General features: G+C 48.5%; 1 protein-coding gene across 1 annotated transcript; it reads right to left on the reverse strand.

The window, feature by feature from the left end:
* SCNN1G (sodium channel epithelial 1 subunit gamma) lies at window positions 1-27,211 on the reverse strand. Its single transcript, XM_025983791.2, has 13 exons — window positions 27,095-27,211; window positions 21,893-22,240; window positions 19,647-19,956; window positions 18,000-18,190; window positions 16,893-16,996; window positions 14,046-14,209; window positions 6,939-7,037; window positions 5,027-5,144; window positions 4,414-4,492; window positions 4,273-4,330; window positions 4,035-4,096; window positions 1,810-1,885; window positions 1-1,512 (listed from the first exon to the last, which is right to left on the reverse strand). Exons 2-13 carry the CDS (start codon window positions 22,207-22,209, stop codon window positions 1,150-1,152), a joined length of 1,941 nt encoding a protein of 646 aa, XP_025839576.2. The 5' UTR covers window positions 22,210-22,240; window positions 27,095-27,211; the 3' UTR covers window positions 1-1,149.

Consider the following 27,211-nt stretch of genomic DNA (forward strand, 5'->3'; position numbering starts at 1 on the left):
TGGGTGCCAATAAAACTTTATTTATGGACACTGAAAAATTGAATCGTATGTAATTTCCACGAGTCACAGAAGAGTCTTCTGGTCTTTTTAACCACTGAAAAGTGAAATAAAAAAACATTCCTAGGTCTTGAGCAAAAACAGGATCTGGCCTGCGGGTCGCAGTTTGCTATCCCCAACACTCATCTCTGTAGGTGCTTAGAACAGCACCCAGCACAATGTTGCTGGGCTAATATTGAACACCTGTGTGCTCAATACATGTTAGGTATTATCATGTTGGAAGGTGTGAGTATGGAAGTGGTGGACAGTGGTGGTTGGCTTGTTGGGGAGGGGCAGGCCACTGGTGGGGGAGGAAGGGCCTGCCTGGAGGGGAAGAGAGGCTGAGGTGAGTTATCAGATGATCCTTTGTGCCTTGGGCCACCTCTTAACCGGGGTGTCCCTGTGCTTGGGTAAGGGACCCGGAGCACTGGCTTGACTGCCGAGGACATAGCCCCACCTCTGCTCCCAGAGTGAGGACCTCCCATCACACCCCAGGCATCCCCCATTGCACTCTGCCCCGTACACCCTCTGAGGACCTCGGGCCAGCTCCTTGCCTGAGGGCACAGAGGAGACCTGGCCCCAGTGTCACAAACTGAGTACAGCTGATTCCCAGACAGCTCCAGCTCCAGGGCTGGTGCCTCTTCTGGCTTTGGCACTAGGCAATGGTTGTCCGCCCTTGATACTTCGGGTCATCCCCCTATGTCCCCACCCAGGCTGGAGGAGTGGGTGAAACTCCAGGCTTGGGGCTTTGGGGGAGTCTTTCTCTCTCAGGATCTGGTGATAGCTCTGTCAGGCTTCACTTCTGGCCTTTGTCCGGGCAAGCACCATTTCCTTGGCCCCCATCTCTCTCTGGAGCAGATGTGCGAGGGGTTTGGGCTGCCAAATCTTCAAATCTTTCTCACCCTGGACAGCTGTGAGGGTTGCTGGGCAGGGTCCAATGGATCCCCTGCACACACCGAAGCCCTGTGTTGTTGTTCAAAGCAGACTTTTAGTCAATGTCTCTGAAGAGCCCAGAGGAGGTGCCAAGGGTCCCCCTCCATGTGCAGGAGACAGGGTCTAAGATCTCAGACCGTGGCTGGGGGTCCTAGCTACATCTCTCTTCTCCTCCCGGCCTCAAGACTCAGCTGGTTCCTGGGTATCTGTGAGCTGGTCGGAGAAGGCCCTCTCCAAACGCAAGGTATTGTATCTGGGAGGTGGTGTGCCGGGCACCTGGGTCCCAGGGGCTGGCGGCAGGCGCAATGCGGAGGTGAAAGTGGGCAGGTCATTGTCTATATCAAGGCCCGGGTTGTCTTGGCCCTGAGGGCTGGGGGGAGCATGTCTCCGGGCCCACCACTCCTTGGCCTTCTGCCACTGGCGGCGGGTGATGATAGAGAGGGAGTCAATGAAGAAAACCTCAATGATCTCAATGACACAGACAACAGAGCAGCTCATCCACAGGCCCAGCTGGCCACCAAAGTTGGACAGAAGCATCTCGATCTGCAAGGGAAGTCAAGCCACATCATTAAGAGGGCCCCTCCTCCCGAGTGGGTCTCATGCAGGGACCCCGATTCCTAAGGGAGCCCCTGGCAAGTCTTGGCCCTGAATGGGTTTGGAGGAAGCAGTGGGTGGGCTTCCTGTTCCTTCTTCCCCTGCCTACTCCGATCCCAGGCCTGGCTGGCCTATGGCGGCCCTACCGGCTCAGGTTGGATCGCCAGCATCTGACTCTGCTCCCTGAGGCTTGTCAGATGGGCACATTTGCAGACCCTGGACAGGTGCCAGAAGGAATATACTCACGCTGTTGGCAGGGCTCTCCATGATGGATCTCTGGTTCAGGTCTTTGTAGAATATTAAGAGTTTGGCCAAGTCTGTCCTGCAGAAATTCCAACAGGCGGGGCCAAGGTGAGTCAGGCACCTTTGGGTTCTACCAAATGTCAGCCCTTCTGCCCAACCCCCAGCACAGCCCAAGCCCTGAGCTTCCTGGGGGTCCTGGAACCCAGCCCATGGGGCTCCGTCTGTACCCTAGACCACATCCCCAGCCTGGGTCTGGTTTTTCAGGTCACTCATTCCCCTCAAAACCATTTCCCACTCTCCAGACTAAGTCAGCCCACCCTGCTATATACTCCCCTAGCTCCCTGTTCTTTATTAAGCCCTGACATTGTGATTATTTGATTGCAATCTCAAATATGTACAGGAGACATGCAGGTAATGTAAATGAGTGAGGTAGGCTGGGTATAAGGAAATGATAATGACCATAATAACAGCCAGCATTTATTGGACACTTCCTGTGTTGCCACCAACCATTCCTTTTTTTTTTTTTTTTAAGATTTTATTTATTCATGATAGACACACACACAGAGAGAGAGAGAGAGAGGCAGAGACACAGGCAGAGGGAGAAGGAGGCTCTGTGCAAGGAGCCTGACGTGGAACTCAATCCTAGGACTCCAGGATCACGCTCTGGGCTGAAGGCAGGTGCTAAACCGCTGAGCCACCCAGGTATCCCCACCACCAACCATTCTAAATGCCTTATGTGAATTACCTCGTTTAATATTCAAAACAACCCTATGTAGCTATGTTTTAATCATCCCCATTTTATAGATGTGGAAACCAAGACCCCAGTTGGTTAAGTAACTTATCCAAGAATGCACTGCTATTCAGACTTGGATAAATCTGGCTTCAAAGTCTATGCTGTAAGCCACTGTACTAAATTGCCTCCTGATAGAACTGCGGCAAGCTGGAAAGCCCATGCCTATGTCAAAGGGGCAGCTATTACTCAGCTCTTTCGTACTATGCAAGAAGAGAGGTTTGCTATTTCCAGAACTTCTGGGAACCCTGGGTGGCGCAGAGGTTTGGCGCCTGCCTTTGGCCCAGGGCGCGATCCTGGAGACCCGGGATCGAATCCCACGTCGGGCTCCTGGTGCATGGAGCCTGCTTCTCCCTCTGCCTGTTTCTCTGCCTCTCTCTCTCTCTCTCTCTCTCTGTGTGTGTGTGACTATCGTAAATTAAAAAAATATATATATTTCCAGAACTTCTGATCTTTTAAGGAAAGCCAGAAGTAACAGATCCCTTTTGTGGAGCTGCATTTGGTCTAGGGGTCACTGCCTTGCATGCGATGCTTGGTTTAATAGTTTGCAATTGCTTGGCCAAAGTCTATTTTAATGACTAGACCATAAGCACATTGGGGGCAGGGATCATGTCTGCTCGGTCATCATGGTACCCCCAGCACTGCACACAGCACCTGGCACCTAGGGGATATTCAATAAATACTGGAGGCTAGTCTGACCTCCACTGGGTGAGGCCCAATGCTGGGCTCTGTGGAGATGGGAATGGCCCAGAGAGATGTGAGGTCCCATGGCAAGTCCCCCATCCTCTCTTACACCTTTGTCTCCATTCCCTGGGGTCCCTGAACTCTGGCCTGGCTTATTTTGGCTAAAGCTCCCTTGGAAGTGAATTCTGGTGTGGACAATTTAAGTGAGATCAGAAGCTGTGGGGCTCAGAGGAGTATTTTTTCCGAACTTGGTCAAGATGTATCAGGAAGCCATGAAACCAACTTCCTAGGCCATGACCAGTACTTTTTAGAAAGCAAAAACAGGATAGGAAATATCAGATCTCAGCCACAGGGATGTTCAAAGTCTTTGTCAACTGATACAGGCACTAATCATTTAGAATGGTGTCATGATCATTGGAATGGACATAAACAGTTGATTTGGCTCTACTGGTTTGCAGCGTCTGAAGATCGGCCTAAATGCTTTGTACATCATAAGGAAGGGCTGTTACATGAGACTTTTTATCTCATTTATATAATCAATGGAAAACCATTTTCATACTGTGGGTTATGGTCAAAACGTTTGAGAACTCCAGGCCTAAATCAGGGCCTGGCTCCTGACACGAGCTCAATCAATATTTGTTGAATAAAGAAAGGAATACATGAAAAAGAGAGGGTATGGCAGTGAGGAAGCAGGTGAGGAGGCTGGGGCCCACAGCCAGACGAGGCAGAAGAAACAGGGCGAAGGTCCACTTACTTGTTGAGTTTTTTCTTTATTTGCTGGCCTTGGTCCCAAGTGAGAACAGGCAGCAACCATTTCTGCAATGGAGAAAGAAGGCATGACCTGGGGATGCCTAGCGAGGCCAGGGCCAGGCTGTGGGCCTCCTCTGTGGGCCTCAGCCCCCCACCTGGCCTCCCCTGTGCATCTCCCCTGAGGCTGGAGGACACAGGTAGAGCTGAGGATGTGAGGGCAGAGACGGGCCAGGAGAACTTACCTCGGAAACCACAGATGGCCACTGTGCCAGACTGGTGGTCAGTGTCCACTCCTTGAAGCTAAGGGAGGAAGGGCACAGAGTGAGCGTGGGCAGCCCGACCTGGCCCAGCCCGGTGTATCCCATCCTCCCAGGCCCACTCACCTGCAGGCTTCCCGGCACACCGACTGGCAGCCCAGCTCTTCTCGGACAAAGGCCTGGTGTAGCTCATAGTAGCAGTACACTGAGGGACAAGGCAGAGGGGGGTGTGAGCTGCAGGGCCACAGCACCCTTCCTGGGAGTCACCAATGGTGCCCCCAGGGTTTCTTTTGAATGATTTCTCCTCCCATTTTCTACAAACACTGGCTCTCTGTAAACAAATGCTGCTTTGCCATGTTGGGAGACACAATGCTGTGGAGGTCAAGGACATCCGTCGGGGGGTCGGCAGCACTAGCTTGGAGTCTAGCTCTGTTATTCCCTGGCTGTGTGACTTTGGACAAGTTGCTTAACCGTTCTGAACCTCAGTTATCCATTCTGTGAAAAGGGTACTGTCAACAGTTCTACCTCCTGGAGTTGACAGAGGTGGTCAACCTCTTAGCCCAGGCTGGGGTTCAGCATTAGGTCCTCAAATCAGAAAGTAGAATTCAAGCCAGGCTTGAGGACAGGAGTGAAACTCTGCTTCACATCTCTCTACCACCACCTCCCTCCTACAAAAGGCCACAGCACAGGCTGGTGCTGCGGCTGAGCTGACGCTCGGCCCTGGCTGGGTCTCACTTACTCCAGTTGGGGTGCTGCTGATAGTTGCAGTAGTTGGCTGCCGGAGGCAGGGGCTGGCTGTACTGGGCACACCCACATTTCTCCACCATCTTTGTCTGGAAGCACGAGTGAAGGCAGATCTGAAAGACGAAGCCCAAGGATTCCCTTAACCTCCTTGCACACGGACGCCAAAGAGCTCCCCTCTCTACACAACCCGCATCCAGATCAGCTTCCCACAGCCTTGGCAGACAGCGTAGATGGGTCCCTCATGGCACAGCTGATTGGGCCAGGGGTGGCCTTGACACCAAAGGGACCAAGGTAAAAAAGTTATGGAGAATTTCGGCTGAGTTGTGGAGAACAGGCTGTGCTGGGGCTGGACCCGGGGCAATCCTTTCCCAATTGCATTTGAGTGCTGACATGGGAGGAGGGGACATTGGAGCAGATGCCAAGAAACAGAGAGAAACATGGTCCCCAACTCTTCTGTTCTCAGGTCCAGCCCCTCAACACTGGATCCTTGGGCATCATAAGCCGCCACAATATCCACAAAGCTTGGGCACCTGGGTGGCTCAGTGGTTGAGCATCTGCCTTTGGCTCAAGTTGTGATCCCAGGATCCTGGGATCGAGTCCTGCATTGGGCTCCCTGCAGGGAGCCTGTTTCTCCCTCTGCCTATGTCTCTGCCTCTCTCTGTGTCTCTCACGAATAAGTAAATAAGTAAAATCTTAAAAAAATATATATCCACAAAGCTTATAGCATGAAAACTCATGGCAAGGGCTCCAAATCCCGGTTTGCCATGTCCCAGCTGTGTGACCTCAGCGACTTCCTTAACTTCTCTGATGTTCTGGTTTCTTCACCATTGAAATAAGTCTAACAGTACCTACTTCACGAGGTGGTTGTGAGCAGGAAGTGAATTGATATCTGTAAGGTGTTTGAACATGGTAGCCTCTCACCAAATATTAACCAGGCGTGTCTTTCCAACGAACTGACTTTTTTTCTTTTCTCTTGGTCTTGAATTCAGTTTGATTGTATTTTTATTACAAGTGGACATTCTTTGACCAGCAGTCTCTTCTCACTTAGCGTCCCTACCACCTTCCAGCTCAGCTCTGATGTAAGCTATAGGGGACTCAGGGCGTAGGAACACCTGCTCTTTTTACTCTGCTCGGGTGATTTTCATGAACTCTGAGCATCCCCATAGGAGGGGAACTGCAGACTCCCAGAATGTAAGAGAAGGCATAAGGGGATGGCTCTCAAGGGTTGAACACTCAAATGCTTTCAGGGGTCAGTGATACAGGTAGTGCACTAGGGGCTGGTGGGGACTACAGTGAATGAGAACACACGCGTCTTTTAATGGGGCAACTCCACCCACTGTTTATACTGCAGGCATATGGGCCCCCATGTTGCCAGACCTTGTTTTTTAAGAGAGGCTAGAAATCTAGGTTTTTATATGAAAGTCCCTGACTTTTAAACGGCCACCTGGGCCAGAAAAACTAGGTGTGCAGGCTGGAAGGAGCCAGGGAGCTGCCAGTTGGCAGCCCCTGATCCAATCCTCCCTGTGATTGCTGAGGATGACATCACTGGCTCAAGGACATCAGCTAGCGAGGGGCAGGAAGAGGCCCAGAAGCCAGGATCCCAACCGCTCAGCACATGTCTCTCCCAGACTGCTTCTCTCCCGTCCCTCACTTGCCAAGGCCTATTTAGGGAAGCAGGCCTGTCTCGGCTGTACATTGTGTTCCACCCAAACCTCAATCAATTCGGCTCTCGTTACAGACAGGCTGCAGAAGATTACAAGCCGCTGGCATTGTTTGTTCTTGAGGTCTTTGGATGAACCCCAGGAATCATCACCAGAGTTCCTGGTCCCAGACACACCCCAGCCTCCAGATAGCTGTCTCCTGGGTCCAGGCCACAGCCCAGGGCTGAGGGCCCCCTCCGCCCATACCTGGAGGGAGTATGCAGCATTGTAGATATTACTGATTGGCACGTCACTCCCATCCTCCGTGCACTGGCTGTAGGGTTCGCTCAGCTTGAAGGACTCCGTCTGAAATCACAGCAGCACACATTCAGCCCTATCTTGCCCCAGGATCCAGATGGGGACACCCCTGGTAGCTGAGCACTTCGTCATTTAGCAAATATTTACTGAGCACCTACCAGATGCCTGGTACTCTTCTAGGCACTGGGGACTCAACAATGATCAGTATGGACAAGCTCCCTGCTCTCATGCTTACTTTCTAGTGGGGTAGACAGACAATCAAGAGGCAAAGAAATGCATCCGATAAGTGGATAATTAGGGCCAGTGATCAGTGAAACTGGGAAGAGGGACTGGAGGGCTTGGGGGGAGGGGTACAGTCTTTCCAAGAGTGATCAGGGCAGGTGTCTTTGAGAAAGGGACATGTTGGCTCAAAAAGGAATGGCAAGAAAGAGCTGGATTTGCTCAGACGTGGAGGAAGGGGGTAAGGCAAAAGAAGCAGCAAAGGCTGGCATGGGGTAGAGCCAGGGTGGCTGGAAGGCAGCACGAGAAGGATGGAGCCACAGAGGGAGGCCAAAACCAAATCATGGCAGACTCCATGCTGCGAAATCTGGATTTGGATTTTGAAATGGTAGTAAGCCTTTGGAGAATCCACTGGGAGAGGGCAGGAGGGGAAAAAAGATAAGCAGTGGCTGTGTGCTTCATGAGATCCTCCTTCCAGGGAAGGACCCATTTCCTACCCTCTTGTATTTTGGTCCCAGAAGTTGACTTGGGAAAATTGACTTTCTTGGAGAGCGTCAAGGAATGCCCAATAGAGTAGAATGATGATACCCTGATCAGAGGAGGTGAGAGAATCATAATTCATAGTTCAAAAACCTTCTGAAATAATGTTTCATTGTGGTATACTACGTTTGGCTCTGGTTACTATTTGTCACTGCAAATAAACAATCCAGACAAGCCAATTAAAAAAAAAAAAAAAAAGAATGGGGCACCTGAGTAGCTCAGTGGTTGAGCATCTGCCTTTGGCTCAGGGCATGATCCTAGGGTCCTGGGATTGAGGCCCACATAAGGCTCCCCACAGGGAGAAGCCACCTGCTTCTCCCTCTGTCGATGTCTCTGCCTCTCTCTTTGTCTATGTCTCTGTCTCTCCATGAATACATAAATAAAACCTTTAAAAAATATAAAAATAAATTTTAAAAAAGTATAATGTCTCCTAAGGGATATGATAACTGAATATAAATTGTGACCAGTTTATAGCCAGTTTTCTTGGGGGGGGGGTTGTATTGTTTTGTTTTGTTTTTTGTTTTTCCTGAGAGTGGGAGAAAAGGGGAAATCGATGACAGATTTGTGAGAGGAAGAAAATCTTTTTTTTTCCTTGAAGAGTGGCCAGATAGACAGAAAGGGCATGGGGGTTGGGGGGAGGGTGGAATCAAGAAGTTTGACCCAGGTAGAAAATGTAGCCAACTCAAGTAGCTGTAATCTCCTTCTGTTTGTATTGTAATCCATCTGCTCTCCATTAGTCTCCCCCAATTAACTGCAGGGACCTTGAGGGCAATGAACAGAGCCCATTTTAAAACATTTAAACAGAAGCAAAGGGAAAAGTAACCACGTGGTCTCCTCTCTTCCCTAGACGAGGAGCAGATCTGATCCCAGATACACAGACAGAGAGACAGACAGACATATCCGTACTCATACACTCCCTTGGCCCTGCAATCTCCCCTTCTCGCTAACAATAAAGAGTAAGTATCTTTCTGCATCAGTACAGAATAAACAGACTTACTCCATTCCTCCAATAGCAGGGTGGCTAACAGATTCAGGGTGTCTAGAACATGCCACGGCTGGCTGGGCCCTGGTGTACAAAGATGCTAACAGTGGCTTCTGTGAGGGCACTTCAACTCAATGCCACCCTCTAAGCTTCCCCCAGGGGCTGGATGCCAGGACCCTGAGATCATGACCTGAGCCAAAGTCAGATGCTTACCTGACTGGGCCACCCAGGTGCCCCTCAGCTCACCTATTTAAAGGTATGAACTGTGCCAGGGAAAAGCCCAGGCAGCAGAATGATGCCCTAGATGGAATTATGGGTGGTTTAACTCTCCTTTTGCTTTTGTTCTGTTTTTTATATTATAATAAATTATAAGATTTATTTGTGTATGGCAAAGTTGATACTTTGAATCAATGGAGGAACAAAAGAATTCCTCAATATATGAAGTGAGGACTACTGTTAACTCTTTGCAGGAAGTAGAGAATTCTATCTCAACTTCACATCCTGCAGAAAAAACATTCTAGTGAATTAAAGTATTAATTGAAATAATAAAATAACTGGAAGGTAACTCAGCTCAGTATCTGATCTCAAGGAAGGAAAATCCTCAATAAGCATAATGACTAAAGAAGAAAACAAAGATTTCGACTATGTAAACATCTGAAGTATTTGCATGTAAAACAGTAGCATAAAGAAAACGAAAAGGAAAGCACAAACCGGGAAAGATACTTGTAATACATATGGCAAATAACTAGTACTCATTATGCTCTTTATGTATGGAAGAGATCAATGTCTCAGAAAGGAGGAAGGTGTCACCAACGCCAAGAAAAATTTTCCTAACCTCTCTTTTAGCTTCAAACTTAATTTTCCTTTCCTTCACATCTCTTTTCCTAAAAATAAAAAGTACAGTAGCAGCCAATATTTTTGGAACACTTACTACATACGAAGCACTGTTCCAAGTGCTTCACATGAGTCTACTCATTGAATTCTCATCAGCTCATAAAGTCACATTATTATTATCATCCCCATTTCACAGATGAGGTAACTGAGACATTGAGATTATACAACCAAAGTACAAACCTGGGCACTTAATCCCTGTTATGCATATGCTTGCGAAAAGAGGCGTGCTTGTGTTTATAGATTTAAAAAATGCACAATAGGGTTTGCAATGACAATGAAGTCTCCCCTTTCTCCAAGATCTGGCTCCACACCACCCTGGGTGAGTTGTCTACCCTTGTCCACTTCCTCATCTCCCATTCATGACCAGCTCAACATACTTTGGTTTCTGTTCCGCTCCTTCTACCGAAAACTGCTCTGGCAAAGAATACTGGTGATCTCCCAGAGAGCACCTTTTGTCCTTTATCTTGATTGACCTCTCAGCTGCATTTGGCACTTTTGGCTCACACCTTCCTTGAAACCCTCTTCTTTGATTTATCTGACACCAAATTCTTCCTGGCTTCTACTCCTCATTCTCTGCCTCTATTTCTCCATTTTCCTCCTGCTCAGCCCTTACATATTTACATTCTGTCTCAGGTCTTGGGTGATGGCATTTACTTCCAAGTCTAAAATTATGCTAGATGCCCACCCCTCCACCCCACCTCTGTTTTTCTCCTGAGCTCCAGGTTCATAGCATCTCTGGACCTTCTCACCTGGATTTCCCAAAGGCACAACAGCTTAGGTATGTCCCAAATTGAAGTGGTCATCTTCCCCCACAAACTTATCCCTCCTCTTGCATTCCCTAATTCTGAGCCTGGCACCTCTGTCCACCCCACTATCCCAAGCCAAAACCTAAATATCAATCTAATTTCCCTTTCAGTGAAGCCTTTCCTCATTGACCTTGGATGTCAAGCCCTGTTGCTTCCATGCTGGAGTATCTCTCAAATCCATTCACTTATGCTCATCCCCCCAGCCATGGCTTCAGCTAGGAGCCTCATCATTTCTTTCTGGGATTACTGTAAATATGCTGCCTCAAGTATCTTGATTATTCATCTTGGCTACTTTATCATGACTATGCTTCAGCCAAAGAGATTTCTTTCTTTCCTCTTTTTTTTCTTTAAGATTTTATTTATTTATTCATGAGAGACAGACAGAGAGAGAGAGAGAGAGAGGCAGAGATGTAAGCAGAAGAAGAAACAGGCCCCCTGTGGGAGTCTGATGTGGATTTGATTCCAGGACCCTGGGATCACGACCTGAGCCAAAGGCAGATACTCAACCATTGAGCCACCCAGGCGGCCCCCAGACAGCGATTTCTCAGAAAGTTTTACTGCTTGGTTTAAAATCCTTCCTGTGACCCCTTTGTAATTGCTTTGCCCTTCGTTTGGACAAAACTATTTGCCTGACACTTGTCTTTCAAGACTCTATCACTAGGAAGCCTTCACCAACAGCTGCTCTCTGGGCTCCCAACCATCTGTCCATCCATCCATACATCCATCTGTCCATCCAACGTTATTTGCTGAGCATCTACTATGTCCTAAGAACTGAGCCTGGAAACAAGACAGAGAATGTCTCTGTTCCCATGGGGCTGGGAACTGTGTTGCAAAGCTGTGTTGTCTTAAAGATAAGATCTTTAAAGGCAGGTGTTCTGTTGTATTCATTTCTGAATTTCCAGTGCTTTGGACACACAGTCCCTCACTGAATGAAGGAAAATGTTTTAACCAATTGATTGTGTCTACCAGCTTCACATGTCTGTCTAGAAAAAAAAATAAACAAATAACAAATAAAGAAGAAAGGAAGGAAGTCTAGTTTGTTTGTACTTATTCTTAGTGACCCCACGCTGACCTCTTATAATCCCTAAGATTACCTTTTGTTGTTCCAAATGCTCATAAATCAAAAAGAGAGCTGACTGACCCTGCTCTGTCGCTTTGGTTCTATATGTCTTAAGTTAGGTGTAGCAGAAAACCCACCCATGTCTTTGTTTACCCACCGCTGTTAAAGAAAACATTTTCTTTCTTAACAAGGTGGTGGGTATTTCTAAGCTCAGAGAAGGAAATCAGAGGGTAGAAGGGTAGAAGTCCTGAGTTCTTGCACTTGTCCAACCTCTTGATCCTCATCTCCAGGCCTGCAGACACTGTGAGGGGCTGAAGGGATGGAGAGGGCAAAAAGAGAGGTCATAAAAATTTTTAAAGGATATAGGATGTACTGCAAGTCCCGAATCATTATTCAGGCTGCAAATAAAACTGCACGGGAAATGTTGGGTGAAAACATTCACTATTCCTATTTGGGAGTTTTGCAATTCTGGGGACTAGAACAATCAATTACCTCGAGCCTTAAGCGATACCCTAAAGTTTTTCCAAGTCATGGTCTCGTAGCTTGGGGCTCAAGGTTATTTGTCGGGGGGAGAAGCAATCCGTATCCACACAGTCCAAGTTGGTACAGGACACTTCTCATGTTGCAACAAATGTCACACTTTGGAACATGTCTCCCGAGAGCACCCGGGTTCCAGGGAACCATCCTGGTTGTTTCTCTTGTCCAGGATTGTCCGTTTGATGGGGCACTGGAGCCACAGATTTCCTCTGGAATGGCACCGTGTCAGTTCATCATCTAGGCTGTTTCAACTTAAATATTGCCTCCTTAGGAAAGCACTCCTTGAACTCCCCCACTTCCCCCCATTAAAAAAAGTAGGTGAGCCATTCCCCTGATACGTTCTCGTGCATCCTGCATTTCTCCTTGCTAGCACTGATGATGATTATAATTAATCATTTGTGCAATTTTTTGGCAGATTCTAAGCTCCAACCAGACAGTGACAGAGTCTTACACTTTGATATGGTCCCAGTGTCCAGCACGTAAAGGTGCTCAGATAATGCTTGTTGAATGGATAAATAATGGATGGATATACTCCCAGTGCTCACTATATCACTTTATAACCCCAAACGAAGCCATCGTTTATGGCTGTGCTAAAGTTTTTGTCATTCTAGGGGTGCCTGGGTGGCTTTGTTGGTTGAGTGTCTGCTCAGGTTGTGATCTCCAGGTCTTGGGATCAAGTCCCACATCAGGCTTCCTGCTCAGCAGGGAGTCTGCTTCTCTCTCTCTCTCTCTCTCCCTCTCTCTCTCTCTCTCTTTCTCTTTCCCTCTACCCCAATCCACTGGTTGTTCTCTCTCAAATACATAACTAAAATCTTTTTAAAAATTTTAAAAATAAAGCTTTTGTCATTCTAGCTTTGCTTTTGCTTAGGAAGACACACTGCTTCTCCTCTCCTGTTGAACCACTCAACTTTCTAAAGCTGAGGTTCCTGAGTTTTCTGCCTCTTAGAATAATAACCAGAGTTTGGTAAAAACACGGATCTTGGACACATCCCTCAGAGATTCTGATTCAATGGATCTTAGTCCGATGATCAGTCAGGTTTGGAAACCACTGCTCTGGAGGACAGATTTGCAAGGAATGAAGACAAAAGGTGGAGAGTTACTGGCATAAAAAGACCTCAGTCCTGCAAACAAGAAGATTGCCTAAGTAGTGGAGTGGCTGGGGGTGCACTCCTCCTCACCTTGCCCTTCTGCTTCCATTGGGCATAGTTGACTCAGGGAGCGGACATCTGCAGAGATGTGCTTCTGTTGACAGGTATGAGTGTTTTTGGCACCCAGTGAGGTCAGAGAAGGTCAAAGAGTTGAGGGAGAATAGTTCTTGATAAATGAGGTGAAATTGGTGGAGCTATGATTGGCTAAATAGAGCTCCGATGGCCCAGTGACTTCCCATTAGCCATTAAGGAGTGGTTTATATGCTTCAGAGATCTTTCAGGCGGCCCAGAAAGAAAGGTGTTAACCTGCTCTATTTCAAAAAAAAAAAAAAAAAAGGACACCTGGGTGGCTCAGTGGTTGAGCATCTGCCTTCAGCCCAGGGCATGATTCTGGAGTCCTGGGATCAAGTCCCATGTCGGGCTCCCTGTGTGGAGCCTGCTTCTCCCTCTGCCTGTGTCTCTCTGTCTCTCTCTGTGTGTCACTCATGAATAAATAAATAAGATCCTAAAAGAAATAATATTTTTTTAAAAATCTGCTCTATTTCCATTAGTGACAAATATAGTTAGTGTCTGATGCACAGGTTCCATAAGTGCTAGTTAGTGTCTGTCTTTGCAACAAGCAAGGTTACTTCAATTCTTTCCCAAAATGCCATCCTGTGTCCTCGCTTGTCCATAGAGAAGATACAGAGACAGCCTTTAGCATAACTGCTGGAATGACCATTGCAGGGCCTATTAGCAAACACAGGACGATGTTTCCTTTTGAAACCAACACACTTTTCCATAAGCTGTACCTTATTGTTTATCCTTGAAAAAAAAAAAAAAAAAGCTGTTCTCCTAGCCACCCCTACAGGAATCAGAATATTCTCTTACCAGGTGCATCCCTATGGAGGTGGCCATGGCAGTCTCGATCTCTGTTCCCACGTCCTCGATGAAGGGATATTCGTCCTGCCGATGGACAATCACCTTAGCCCCGGTGGAGGACACCAGGAAGGGGTTGTATTCCTCTTCGTTTATGTACAAGATGACCTGCAGCCCTGGGAGGATACATGGCTACTGTGGTCAAAGGCTCGTTAAACACTCCCTGGTGGTAGCCTACCTCTTCTGCTGCTTTGGGAATCTCAAAACCAAGACGTGGGCATTTCCAACAAGTAAAAGATGGACAGGGCTAGACTGAGACCTTCGTGGAGAAGGGGATGGGGCAATGGTGCCTGACTTGCTCACTGCCGTGTGCCTCAAAACTGCATCACGGCCACAGTTCTGCTGAGCAATAACTGCTAGCTTGCCCCAGACATGCATCTCCACGTGGTCCTTTGAGATGGGGAGCTCTGCAGAGCATCCAAAGGGACATGCAGTGCTGTGGCTGCTAAAACCCTTATAGAAAAGCACTAATGCTGTATTTGATCACAGGTCTAACTCCTCTCCACACTCCAGCTCCTACCCCTGCAGGGTGTTCTGCATCCAGCAGCCAGAAGGACCTTTGAAAATTGGAGCTCAGGGGCACCTGGGTGGCACAGTCGGTTGAGCATCCGACTCTTGGTTTTGGCTCAGGTCGTGATCTCAAGGTCATGAGATAGAGCCCTGCGTCGGGGTCTGAACTCAGCATGGCATCTGCTTGAGACTCTCTCCCTCTGCCCCTCTGCCTGTCTCTCTCAAATAAATAAATAAATCTTTTTTAAAAATAAGAAGTATAATAAAATTGGAATTCAGATCAGGTCACTCCCTTGCCTAAAGCCTTTCAGTGGCATCTCATTGGATACATGGGAATTCCGTGGAATAAAATCCATCAACCTGACTATGGCTGTCACATCTACGATGATGCAGCCTTGCCTACATTTCCCCTCCTCATTCCCCTCCCTGCACTCTCAAGAAGCTCCAGGCACCCTGGACATCTTTCTGTTTCTACAGCACATTGAATTCATTTCCTTCCAGGATTTTCGTACTTGTTAAGTGCCCCACATGCTCTTCTGTGGACCTTACTTTGGATCTTCTCACCCCTAACTAACTCTTCTCAAAGACACTTCATTTGAAAGAAAACCCCCATCCTGACTCCAGTACCCCTTTCCCCTTCACTACCTGACTTTCCTCATAGCCCTCATTAGGATTTATAAGCAGAAAATGTCTACGTGTTTGTTCATTCGTTTGTTATCTGTCCCTCCCCCACTGAATTCAAGCTCCCTGGAAGCAGAGATGGCATCTGTTGACCTCAGTATCTCTGACACCTCAAAGAGGACCTGGCATGCAGCAGGTACTCAATAAATGTTTGGTGAATGAGCAAATGAGCAGGGCCGATATGGATTGAAAGAAGAAAACTTTGAGAGTTCACTCTGACTTCTTCCATTTGCAAATAAAGGAACCAGAGCACAGAGCAGGCAAGTGATTTGTTCAAGGTCACACAGCACATATGTAGCAGAACCTCATCTGCATATCAAATTGTGTTCAATTTGCTGAGTACTGCAAAAGTTCCTCTTGTGGGTAAGCCAGGCCCATCTGTTCCTGCCTTCTAGTAGCTGAACAGCGGTAGTAGGAGTACTGGAGGTCATAATGGTTTTTTTTTTTTTAAAGATTTTTATTCATTCATTCATTCACTCTCACACAGAGAGAGAGGCAGAGACACAGGCAGAGGGAGAAGCAGGCTCCATGCAGGGAGCCCGATGTGGGACTCGATCCCAGGACTCCAGGATCATGCCCTGGGCTGAAGGCAGGCGCCAAACCGCTGAGCCACCCAGGGATCCCCTCATAATGGTATTATTAGTGGTGGTGGTGGTAGTAGTAGTAACTACTAGCATTTATGATGTGTTTCATGTGTGTTGAGGACCGAATTGTGTTTCCCTCCCTCTAAATTCATATATTGAAATCCTACCCCATAATGTGAGAGTATGGGAGACAGGGCCTTTAGAGAGGTAATTAAGGTTAAGTGAAGTCATGAGGTGAGCCTCGATCCCATAGGACTGGTGTCCTTAGGAGAATAGGAGATACCAGAGCTCGTTCTCTCTCTCTTTCACTCTCTCTGCCTCCCACAGAGGAAAGCCCAGGTGAGGACACGGCAGGAAGGCAGCCATCTGCAAGCCAGCAAGAAAGGTCTCACCAAAAACCAAATTCACCAGCATCTTGACCCTGGGCCCCTTGCCTCCAGAACAGAACAGAAATATCAGTTTTTTAGGCTACTCAGTCTGTGATATTTTGTTACACAGCCTGAGCAGACCGATACAGTGTGTGCCAGGACTTACTCTAAGCACAATACATATATTAAGTCCCCTCAGTAACCTTACAGCAGACATATGATTACGATTCCCACTTTGTAGATGAAGTGCAGTAACTTGCATGGGGTCACACAGTGAGTGGCAGAGCACGGTTCGGGCTCCAGAATGTGTTATCTTAACCAAGATAAAGGTATGTTTGCCTTCCTTGAACTTCTGGGTTCAAGTCCACCTGAAAGCTGCCTGCCCTGCGTTACTCATTCCAGCTACAAGCATAAAGCAGAGTGATTTTCCAGTGATGTCACTGTTGCTCTCTCCCAAAAGTAAAGAGGAGATGTCAACAAGGAAAACAGGCACCAAAAAAAGGAGCTAACATGAATGCTGAAGGAAACACTGCAGTCAAAGGGGAAGTGGTGTCCCTGGTTGCTGGCCAGGTGGAGAGATCCCACATTTCTGGAAGGCTGGAGCACCCCAACTGTCCTGCTGCCAGCATGCTCCCTGTTGGTGAGGGCTTCCTTACCATATTCACTGCCCCCCATGGACGTGCTGAGGATAGTCTCATTCTCTCTGTTGTTGAACGTGTAGCAATTCCCATACATTGGATGGTGGAAAAGCGTGAAGTTCCTATGAGGAAGAATACGGGTCAGAAGGAACTTTGGTAGCAACTCCCCTCGTGCCCCTGAGCCTGGTGGCTGGATGGGCAGTGCTTATGGGGCTAAGTCTCTTTTATGGACAATAGACATTAGACATGACTTACTTTCTCCACCTCTCATTTGATAAACCACAAAGCGCTTCCTCATCCAGGCTGACACACATTGATGAAGGTCTATTCTCTGCTTTGTTCCCTCTCTTAATCCTCTCATCTGTCTCCTCCCAACATGGCACTCCTTCTGCCATATGTCTGCCCCAAATTCTTCTACTTGTGAATTTCTGGGCCAGCATGTGATATTTTTCCATCCCAATACAAGGAAATGATCCCTTGAGAAGGAATGCATCACATGTGTCCTTATACTGACTTTAGAACCCAACCCTCAGGCAGACATGATTCCAATCACTCAGCTCCATAAGGACCAATATCCCTACTTATATATAGGGATATGGAGATATATATATATATATATGGCTTAGTGTTTAAAAATAATGAAACAAGCCTTTTGGAGAGGCAGAACACTCTAGAATGTCCCTTCACGGCTCAGTCACCACCAGGGCTCTGAGGGTTAACTTACTTAAAGGCAGAAAGGTTTGAGGGATCACCCATCTGTACATAGACCTTTCTTCCTCTCTTTCCCACCTTCCCTTCCTTCCTTCATTCCTTCCTCTGTGCTAGGTCAGTGGTTCTCCATCATCAGTGTGCATGATGGTAGCATGCAAGGTTATAGACATACCATCAACACTCTGTTTTTATGAATAATTTATTCTATGGATACTTTGACTCTATGCCATCTCTATCTTCCTCACTGACTCTAGAGCCTAGTTCCCATGTAAGCTGTTTTCCAAAGGGCAGGGTCAATGAGAAGAGCATCTTTTGCTCACAAGCCCACCAACTGAGCTGCAGGTGCAGGCAAGGGGCTTGGAGCTCCAAGCCCCTCAGTCCTAGGGAGCTAAGACAGCACAATCCCCTCCTCACCTGGCATCGCAAGACACCCCATCAAAGAGGCAAGTGACCAGCAGCTCCTCAGCAGAGTAGCTCATGTTGATTTTCTTCTCCAGGGGGACCTGTGCCATGATGTTCATGTAGTGCAACTTGTACCACTCCTGGATGGCATTGACCCCCGAGCTGAAGGTGTAGAGGGTACAGTGGGATGTGTCATTTGAACACTGTGAATAAGACAAGACAGCAGGCTGAAGCCATTGGCACTACCACTGGCTTTCAGAAGGACGGTAAGGAAGAGGAACTGGGGCTCTAGACCAGACACTCAGGGGGGACAGTAGAGATACCTGAAGCAAGGATGGGCTTCCTCTTACTTCCAGGGGCTGAGAGAGATCAGCCTCAAGGACCAAGAAGGGGCTGAGCGTAGGACAGAGTCTCACTGTCACAACTCCCTATGACTGCTCACCAGTTAAGAAGAAAAACCAGTTTCTTTAGCATCTCCAGATATCCAGGTTATGGTTGATTATGGCAACTGACTTCCTACACACCTCTAGCCATTTCCTATTGGCTCAGCAGTCTAGAAATCTGGATGCTTGCCCAGACTCCAACATGATTTCTCTGCAGGATCTTGGCCAAAGCATTATGGCTCCATTATCTCACCTACCAAATGTTGGCTAGAATGCCCATCCTTCCCAACCTCACAGAGTAGTTGGGAGGACTAGCATTTAAAATATATAATAATGAGAGCCTTATAGGGAGACTGTCGTATGTGCCAGACGTTCTTATCACACAGTATGGAAACTCTCAAACGGACATTGAAGGATTGATTTTGCTCTTGAGGATTACGGAGCAGGTATCTCATGAAAACAGCCAGGAAAGGTCTCAATGATTAAGAAAAGGTCATTTTTTCAGAATTTGTAATTGGTGCTCTGAGGTCCCACAATTAGCAAGCTGGGTATAAGACATAGAAGCGGTATCTCATCCTACAGAAGTGTCTGGGGGATGGAGAGGTAGGGTGACTGAATGACTTTGCCCAGGACACTAATGGAATTTGATTTTGGTGAATGGCTGCTTCTTCAGAGCCCCTCAAATGGGACCAGGAAGGAGAGATGAAAAGCCAGGCTCTAGCACCTCACAAAGGCAAGTGCTGAAGGGGACATCAGGTATTTCTGCTATTTCTTATCTATTTTATCCCTTCAGGGTCTGCATCCTAATTTTGCTTTGGTGGAACGTCCTTTCCTCTGTTGGATACAGTCTGATGAGACTGTCCACCATGATGCCTCACCCTCCATTAGCCTTTAGATGATCAAAGCTTGACCAAGACAGGATTTGAATCGCCTTTATGGATGGAATAGTAAAAAGCCTGAAAATAGTGGAAGTTTATTTAATCCAGCAGCCATATGTGAAATGACTTTCCACCATTTCTTTCCACCTAGATCCCCAATCTTCCCTAATTTCTGTCCTTTGAGAGGTCTCTGTGAGCTTCTGGTCCCTTTCTAAGACATTTTTTTTTTTCCTGCTGAGTATTACCCAAGTCAGTTTTAGTTACCTGTAGAAAATTCACCCTTAACTGGGTGTATTTCTTTGGGTAGGACCAGAGGGCCAATGGCAAAGCAGAAACTTTCCTGGACCTACCCTCTGCAGCCCATCCCACGCCCCCAGCTGTGAGGACGTGCATCTCACCAGTTGGAATCCCACCACCTCCTTAGATGCGTGGACGTGCATGGCATCCGATGCCTTGTGAATGATGCGCCCGCTGAATTTCCGCTTCCGCCCTGTGAGGAAGTCCCTGGCCTGGCTGGTCTCATCCTGACTGAAAACCATCAGTGGGACCAGTCTGAGGAATTTGGGCCGTGTGCCCTCCCAAGCCGAGCTCCAGGACTCTGCCTCTCGACGTTTTCGAGACGTATTCTCCGGAAAGCCATACAGAGTCTTTAAGGCCACTCTGGTCTCCTGTTCCAAGTCAGCTAGAAGGTCCCGCACCACACTGTACCTGCCGAGGTGGGAAAGAGTCAGGGGAAGGGGAAGCTGGCCCTTCTCCCCCTCTGCTTTCCGTCAGGGCGTTCAGCCTTGGGCCACTTCTCCGCTGCCTGCTTGGCCAAGGAGACTAAGCCCCATCCAAAGTGACTATTGGCTTAAATAAACGGTGACAGGCTCCTGTGTGACCCTTGTGTGACTTCTCATGGCTTCATTTCTGCCACTACCATCTGCTTGCTCTCGGGGTGTGTTGGTGAGTTTGCCCCAACCAGCATTTCTGGAGTGGTGACTGTCAGGTGCCTCCCATAAACCAGCCACAGTGAGGACAATTACAGTGCAGACAATAGCTGCTAACTGGAAGTCTGTCCAGGGCATAGGCTCCGTCTCCACCAAGCACACTTGTCCCTGCCCGCTGATTCCCCTTGAATCAGTGCTGGGAGGGAAGATGTATAACTGTCACCTTGACAACCCCTAAGAACACAAAAGAATAATACAGGTGACTGTATGAAGCATAACACCATCTTTAAGTTTTCATAATACAAGTAGTCCTGATCTCCCTCCTAGCTGCCCCCCTCTCTCCTCTCTCTGCCCCTTGCTCTGTGACCAGGTGACACAGCACAGTGGCTGAGTGTATAAATTCCGGAGCCAAACTACCTGGGGTCCAGTTCCCCATCCTGGTTCTGGATTTGTGACCCCAGAAAAATCATCTAAGCCTTTCGTGTCTCAGTTTTCTCATCTGTGAAATAGGATCATTACCAAGATTCAATGTGTTTATCCTGTGTCTGTGTGTGTATAAATATTCACTATTGATTTTTATCAGTGCAATTATATTTGTTAATATTTCACTTCTCGGGATGCCTGGGTGGCTCAGCAGTTGGGTGTCTGCCTTTGGCTCAGGGCGTGATCTGGAGTGCCCGGATCAAGTCCCGCATCGGGCTCTCTGCGGGGAGCCTGCTTCTCCCTCTCCTTGTGTCTCTGCCTGTCTCTGTGTGTCTCTCATGAATGAATAAATAAATTCTTAAAAACTAATAATAATAATATTTCACTTCTCCACTGTAACTCAGTTCTACTAGGACAAAGACTGTTGGGTTGTTTGGTCCTATGCCCCAGACTCTAGCACACTGCCTGATGACTTGTAGGTGCTGAGTAAATTATTGTGGAACAAGCGATGGATGAAGAGAGGGAGGGAGAGACAGAAAGACTCTGAGATGAAGAATGAGTCAAAGGACTCAGGCGGAGAATGAGTCTTAGACCTGATTCTGATTTTGACCAGTTGGTTTCCTTTGATTATCTTCCTCCCCTGCTCCTCCCTAATCCCCACACCCACACCTGCTCAGACGAATTCGGCCGGATTCTGACCTGCCTCACAGATCAGTTTTCAATAATCCCAAGCAGGACTCCAGTGACCCATTTAGAACAGGCCCTCGGCAGACAATAGGGCAGCACGGAGGGCTGATCCTGCCCAGAGCCCAGTGATCTCAATTAGTGGGGCTGGGTTCACTCAGATGAGGGTTTGGGGCAGCTGAGATTCTTCCTGAAGTCAGCTGGGTGTCACTTCTGAGTCAGCCTCCAGCTCACATTTCGGGGAGAGTGAGGATGTAAGCCTACAGAGCTCAGGGGAAATGGCTAAGCTGGGCTGAGCATGTCCGTGCCTGTGTGTGTGCGTGCACACGTGCCCGGGCTGGGGGGCGGCCCTAGTGCATCCCAGGCCCAACCTCCAAGTGCAACTGACCCTCCGCCTCCCCCTCCTATCTGTCCTGAGCTAGTCCAACCTCAAAAATGGCTGATAGGAAACTTGGTACAGATTTAACACCTGGGAGAGAGAGTTTACCAAGTTTGGCATCGAATTCAGGTTTGTCACAAGCATGTGTGTGGGCTGGCGCGGGCCACCGTGGAGATGGCCTTGGGCCTCTGCCCGGCCCCCACAGCCTAGCCCTGCTCCTGCCTCTTACTTGTAAGGGTTGATGTTGCAGATGGTGACAGCAGGAAAATCCAGCTTCTGGAAGTGGACTTTGATGGAGACAGAGACGGTGTAGAAGGAGGCCACGAGGAGCGCACACTGCCAGAAGATAAGGGCCACGGCGGTGAGCGTGAACAGAATCCAGAGCAGGCGACGCAGGCGGCCACGGGACACCACGATGCGGCGACAGCCGTGCGTGTTGGTGTTCAGGCAGTACCACCGCATTAGCTCTTTGATCGTAGGCGCCTGGGGCCCCCTCACCGGCAGATTCTTCTTGATTTTGGCTTTGATCTTCTCTCCAGGAGCCATGGCGAGGAGGGGACACAGAGGGGCAAGCAAGCTGGAGGGGTGGAGAGGCAAAGCAGGTGAGCTCACACCCCCCCACGGACCAGCTGGCCTTTTCCTTGGAGGCCAGACTCTGGGAGACACCAGCCCATGTGCCCTCGGAGGCCACCCGCCTTTTTCTCTCTGGGGGCTGGATAGTCCGCATTCTGAGGTCCCTGCCCCTTTTGCAGGATATTTGGTGTTTTGGCCTTGGCAGCTGCCATAGGGCTGCCTCCCCCTCTTGCAGCCCCCATGCCCATCTGTGTGGGGGCGCAGGGTGCGGTTTCACCTGTGAATCACTGGACAGCTTTGAGGAGCCTTTCCTCTAGGTACCTGGAGCAGGAGCCCTCTGCACATCGGCCTCTATACCACTCTTACCACGCTCCCCCATATTTAGAACAGGAGGCCTGTACCTTATGGCTTCCTTCAGCCTGCCCCCTTGGGGCAGCATTCCTATCACACTTGCCCACCCTGGCACCTAGCTCAGTGTCTGGCACTGAGCAAGCGCCCTGCAAATCTTTTCCAGCAGATATAATCTACCAAGAGAATTTCTTGGTAGCCAACTTAGATCTTGTTTGGTCACTCTTGCCATGTTTTCTAGGCTTTTCCCCCTCTGCTTTTCCTGCAAGTAGAGTTTCTGTTTCATTTCTGTTTAACTTCTCTTTACAGTCAAGCATTCAGTGTTTCTAGAGCACCTTCTAAACAGTAGTCCACAACTATGGGCCACTTAATATTTGCCAGGTGCTGTGCCATATCTCAATGATTCTAAGATATCACTAACTAAGGGAATACACTTTGATTAAATAACAGCTTTGTTTGGGGGAAAGTGTTGGAAAGCAAATGACCACATTCATCAGTGTACATGATGCATATCAATCGCAGACACTACAACATGGAACAACATTCTTTCTAGAGATGAACTAATAGGGGACCCTCGGGTGGCTCAGTGGTTGAGCATCTGCCTTCGGCTCAGGGTGTGATCCCGGGGTCCTGGGATCGAGTCCAACATCGACTGTTGGATCCCCTGTGGGGATCCTGCTTCTCCTTCTGCCTATGTCTTTGCCTCTCTCTGTGTCTCTCATGAATAAACAAAATCTTAAAAAAAAAAAAGAAATGAACTAATATGTGTATATTGTATATTATATATATTATATATATATAGAGAGAGAGAGAGTCATGGTTATAATATATAAACTCTCACTAGTCTCATAAATATATACAGTCTCTCTCTATATATACATATAATCTACATCTACTTCATTTTGTGTTTCAACAACCACTACTATTAACTTCATATTATAGAGGAGGAGAATGAGCTCAGAGAGGTGGAGTAGTTCATACAAGACCACACCGCTAGTAAGTGGAGGAACTGGATTGGAATCTTTTTTTTTTTAAAGATTTTATTTATTCATAGAGACACACAGAGAAAGAGAGAGAGAGAAAGAGAGAGAGGCAGAGACGCAGGTAGAGGGAGAAGCAGGCTCCATGCAGGGAGCCTGATATGGGACTCGATCCCAGGTCTCCAGGATCACAACCCCAGCCCAAGGCAGCGCTAAACCATTGAGCCACCGGGGCTGCCCGTATTGGAATCTTTTAACCTTCACCACTGTCGTGTATGCTTTTCAGAGGCCTGGTGTGCTGGGTGCTGTCCCTTCCCCAAGGAAGAAGAAAAGAGAAGGGATCCTGAGCTATTTAATTTCCAAACTCTGGAGAGTCAATGTAACCACCCCCCAACAGTATTGAGCCCTGGTAAGGGGGAGGGGAGGTATATGGAAACTCTGCCTCCTATGTTACCATTAGTGACAGAGGCAAAGTAGAGAATACCTTAATCTGTAGTAGGATAGACAGGGTGGTCCCCATGTCCCAGAAGGCCTATGTCTGGGACAAGGACTCTAGTTGGCCCCATCAAGTTCTTCAGGCAGGATTCTGGACTTCAGGAGTTACTTTTTCTCCACTCTGACCCCAAATTGTCCAAATTGGGGGTATTGTCCAAATTGGGGAGCTGGGGCAAAGGTGGGAGGCTTTCAAGGTTATGATGTTAATGGGTTTCAAGTTTATGATGTAAAGGAAATAAGAGTGCTGGGGGTGGAGGGGCCAGTGAGATGTCCAGAGTCAGCCACTTCCCTCTGACAGCACCCCCTCCCAGGTGCATATGACCTTACTGGGATGGAGGGAACCTCAACTCTCAAAATTATGCTGTTAGCTGCTTGGCAAGAAGAATGTAACTTATTTTGTTTTGTCATTGAAAATATTTCTCATCCCTACCTCTTCTCTCAGTACAATCCAAAAGCAAAAAAAGTTAACAAGTTTGTTTGTTTGTTTTAAAAACCTGGGTCCAGGGACACACGTGGGTTGCTCGGTCGCTTAAACCTCTTACTTCGGCTCAGGTCCTGAGTTTCGGGCCCTGGGACAGAGCCTCACCTGGCACTCCACACTCAGCGTGAAGTCTACTTGTCCCTCTGTCCTCTCCCCACTGTGTTCTCTCTTAAATAAATAAATAAAATTTATTTAAAAATATTTTTTAAAAAAACCCACCCTGGGTCCAGGTTCAATTTCCTGTCAAATAAAACTGCAACCCAGGGAAGGTTTTCTCCTCTGGGTAATGTTCAGAATCACAGATTCTGGACACTCCTGTCTCTAACTCCTCACTGAAGATAATCCCTGGGGTCCCTGTGCCCCATCAGCTCCTTCTCCAGGACTGACCTTGGCCCCACTGGATCAGCCACGGATGTCACTGAAGACACAAGTGAAAGAAGCAAAACCATCTTGCTCATCACAAAACAGATAAATGTTCACACAAACAAGTGTGTCAACTTCAAAGCAAAGCAAGGTTGTGGTTACTACTAGGTTGTGCTGCTTGATTAAACATGATGCCTTTGAGGAAGAACCTATTGCTGACACAGAGCTCTCACTCTTTAAAGTACTTTACAGGGCAGCCCTGGTGGCTCAGCGGGTTAGTGCCTGCCTTCAGCCCAGGGTGTGATCCTGAAGACCCCGGATCGAGTCCATGTCAGGCTCCCTGCATGGAGCCTGCTTCTCCCTCTGCCTGTGTCTCTGCCTCTCTCTCTATCTCTCTGTTTCTCATGAATAAATAAATAAAATGTTTTTAAAAATATATAAAAAAATAAAGTACTTTACAGGTATTAACTCATTTCATTTCCACAATAGACTTCTGAAGTAGGCATCCTCATTCCCCCCATTATACAAATGAAATGGAGACCCTGATGGGACACCTGGGTGGCTCAGTGGCTGAGCATCTGCCTTTGGTTCAGGTCATGATCCCAGGGTCCTAGGATAGAGTCCCACATCAGGCTCCCTGCAGGGAGCCTGCTTCTCCCTCTGCCTATGTCTTGGCCTCTTTCTCTGTGTCTTTCAAAAATAAATAAATAAAATCTAAGAAAGAAAGAAAGAAAGAAAGAAAGAAAGAAAGAAAGAAAGAAAGAAAGAAAGAAAGAAAGAAAGAAAGAGGGACGCCCAGGTGGCTCAGTGGTTGAGTGCCTTTGGCTCAGGACATGATCCCAGAGTTCCAGGATCGAGTCCCATGTTGGGCTCCTGCCAGAAGCCTGCTTCTCCCTCTGCCTGTGTCTCTGTCTCTCTCTGTGTCTCTCATGAAGAAAGAAAAAGAAAGAAAGAAAGAAAGAAAGAAAGAAAGAAAGAAAGAAAGAAAGAAAGAGAAAGAGAGAGAGAGAAAGGAAGAAAGAAAGAAAGAAAGAAAGAAAGAAAGAAAGAAAGAGAGAAAGAGAGAAAGGAAGAAAGAAAGGGAGACCCTGAAAAGTTAAGTAGTTTGTCCAAGGTCACACTAGAAAGTGGCTGAGCTGGGATTTGAACTCAGGAGTCCACACTCAACTACTAGCTGTGCTACTCCTCAGATAGTAATAATGACAATAATAGCAAGAGCGGCAATAATAGCGGCTATCGTTTATTGAGCCCTTTCTACTCCCAGCCGCCCTACGCAGCTCTTTTTTACACATTACCTTGTTTAACGCTCACTCTAATTATATGAGGTACTAGTACTGTGCCCATTTCACAGGGGAGGAAACTGAGGTGCAGAGTGATGGCCCAAAGCCACACAGCAAGATTCAAAGGAGTTTTTTCAAAGTGCAGGGCTGGGGATCCCTGGGTGGCGCAGCGGTTTAGCGCCTGCCTTTGGCCCAGGGCGCGATCCTGGAGTCCCGGGATCGAGTCCCACGTCGGGCTCCCTGCATGGAGCCTGCTTCTCCCTCCTCCTGTGTCTCTCCCTCTCTCTCTCTCTATGTCTATCATAAATAAATAAATCCTTAAAAAAATAAATAATAAAAACAAACAAATTGCAGGGCTGCTCAGGACAGCGACTCCCCCCCTGCGCCCCTGGCTTACCCCGACCTCACCTGGCTTCCAAGCATCAGGCTCTGGGCGCGGGACTGAGCCTCCCCCTCCCCCGCCCCCGACTCCGCCGCCCCGGCCCGCCCCACAGGGCGACCGCAGCCGTGCTGGGGCAGAAGCCCGTGTGCGGAATCCAGCGCGACTCAAGTGTTTGCTTCTTTCTGCAACCACAGTCACCCCGGAGGGAAAGGGGAACAGCCGTGGTCAAGCGAGGTCACCGAGGCCCAGGACGGGGCTGCACAGGTGCTGGGCGGAGAGACCAGGCGACGCGCTGCCCCCGACCCTGTTCCCGAGTCGCCCAGACACGCCTGTCGCCCAGCTCCGCGTCCCGGGCAGCTGCCTGGACCCGCACGGACTGGGGAGGCGCCCAGCATCCCACTCCGGAGGCAGCCCGGGCTGATGCCCGCTCCGCCACCCACCGCGCGGACGCGGCCCGAGAAGCCACGGCCCCGCGGCCGCCCCGGTGCCTGGCGCCCCCCACCGGTGCGACCCGGCCTGGTAGGCTCACCTGGCTCGGTCCCGTGCGCGCGATCCGCGTGCGCTGCGTCCTGCCGCCCGGCCAGCGAGAGCATCCCGCCGCCGCCGCCGCCGCCGCCTCTGGCTCTTGTGGGCCGGACCTGGGCCC

Source organism: Vulpes vulpes, chromosome 3 (genome assembly GCF_048418805.1).
Source record: "Vulpes vulpes isolate BD-2025 chromosome 3, VulVul3, whole genome shotgun sequence".
Lineage (NCBI taxonomy): Eukaryota > Metazoa > Chordata > Mammalia > Carnivora > Canidae > Vulpes > Vulpes vulpes.

Coding starts and splice junctions, on each gene's coding strand:
- SCNN1G (XM_025983791.2), bottom strand. CDS start 22,209: ATGGCTCCTGGAGAGAAGATCAAAGCCAAAATCAAGAAGAATCTGCCG. Junction 19,957..21,892: donor TGCAACATCAACCCTTACAA/GTAAGAGGCAGG, acceptor CCACCTCGGCAG/GTACAGTGTGGTGCGGGACC. Junction 5,145..6,938: donor ATGCTGCATACTCCCTCCAG/GTATGGGCGGAG, acceptor TTCGTCTTTCAG/ATCTGCCTTCACTCGTGCTT.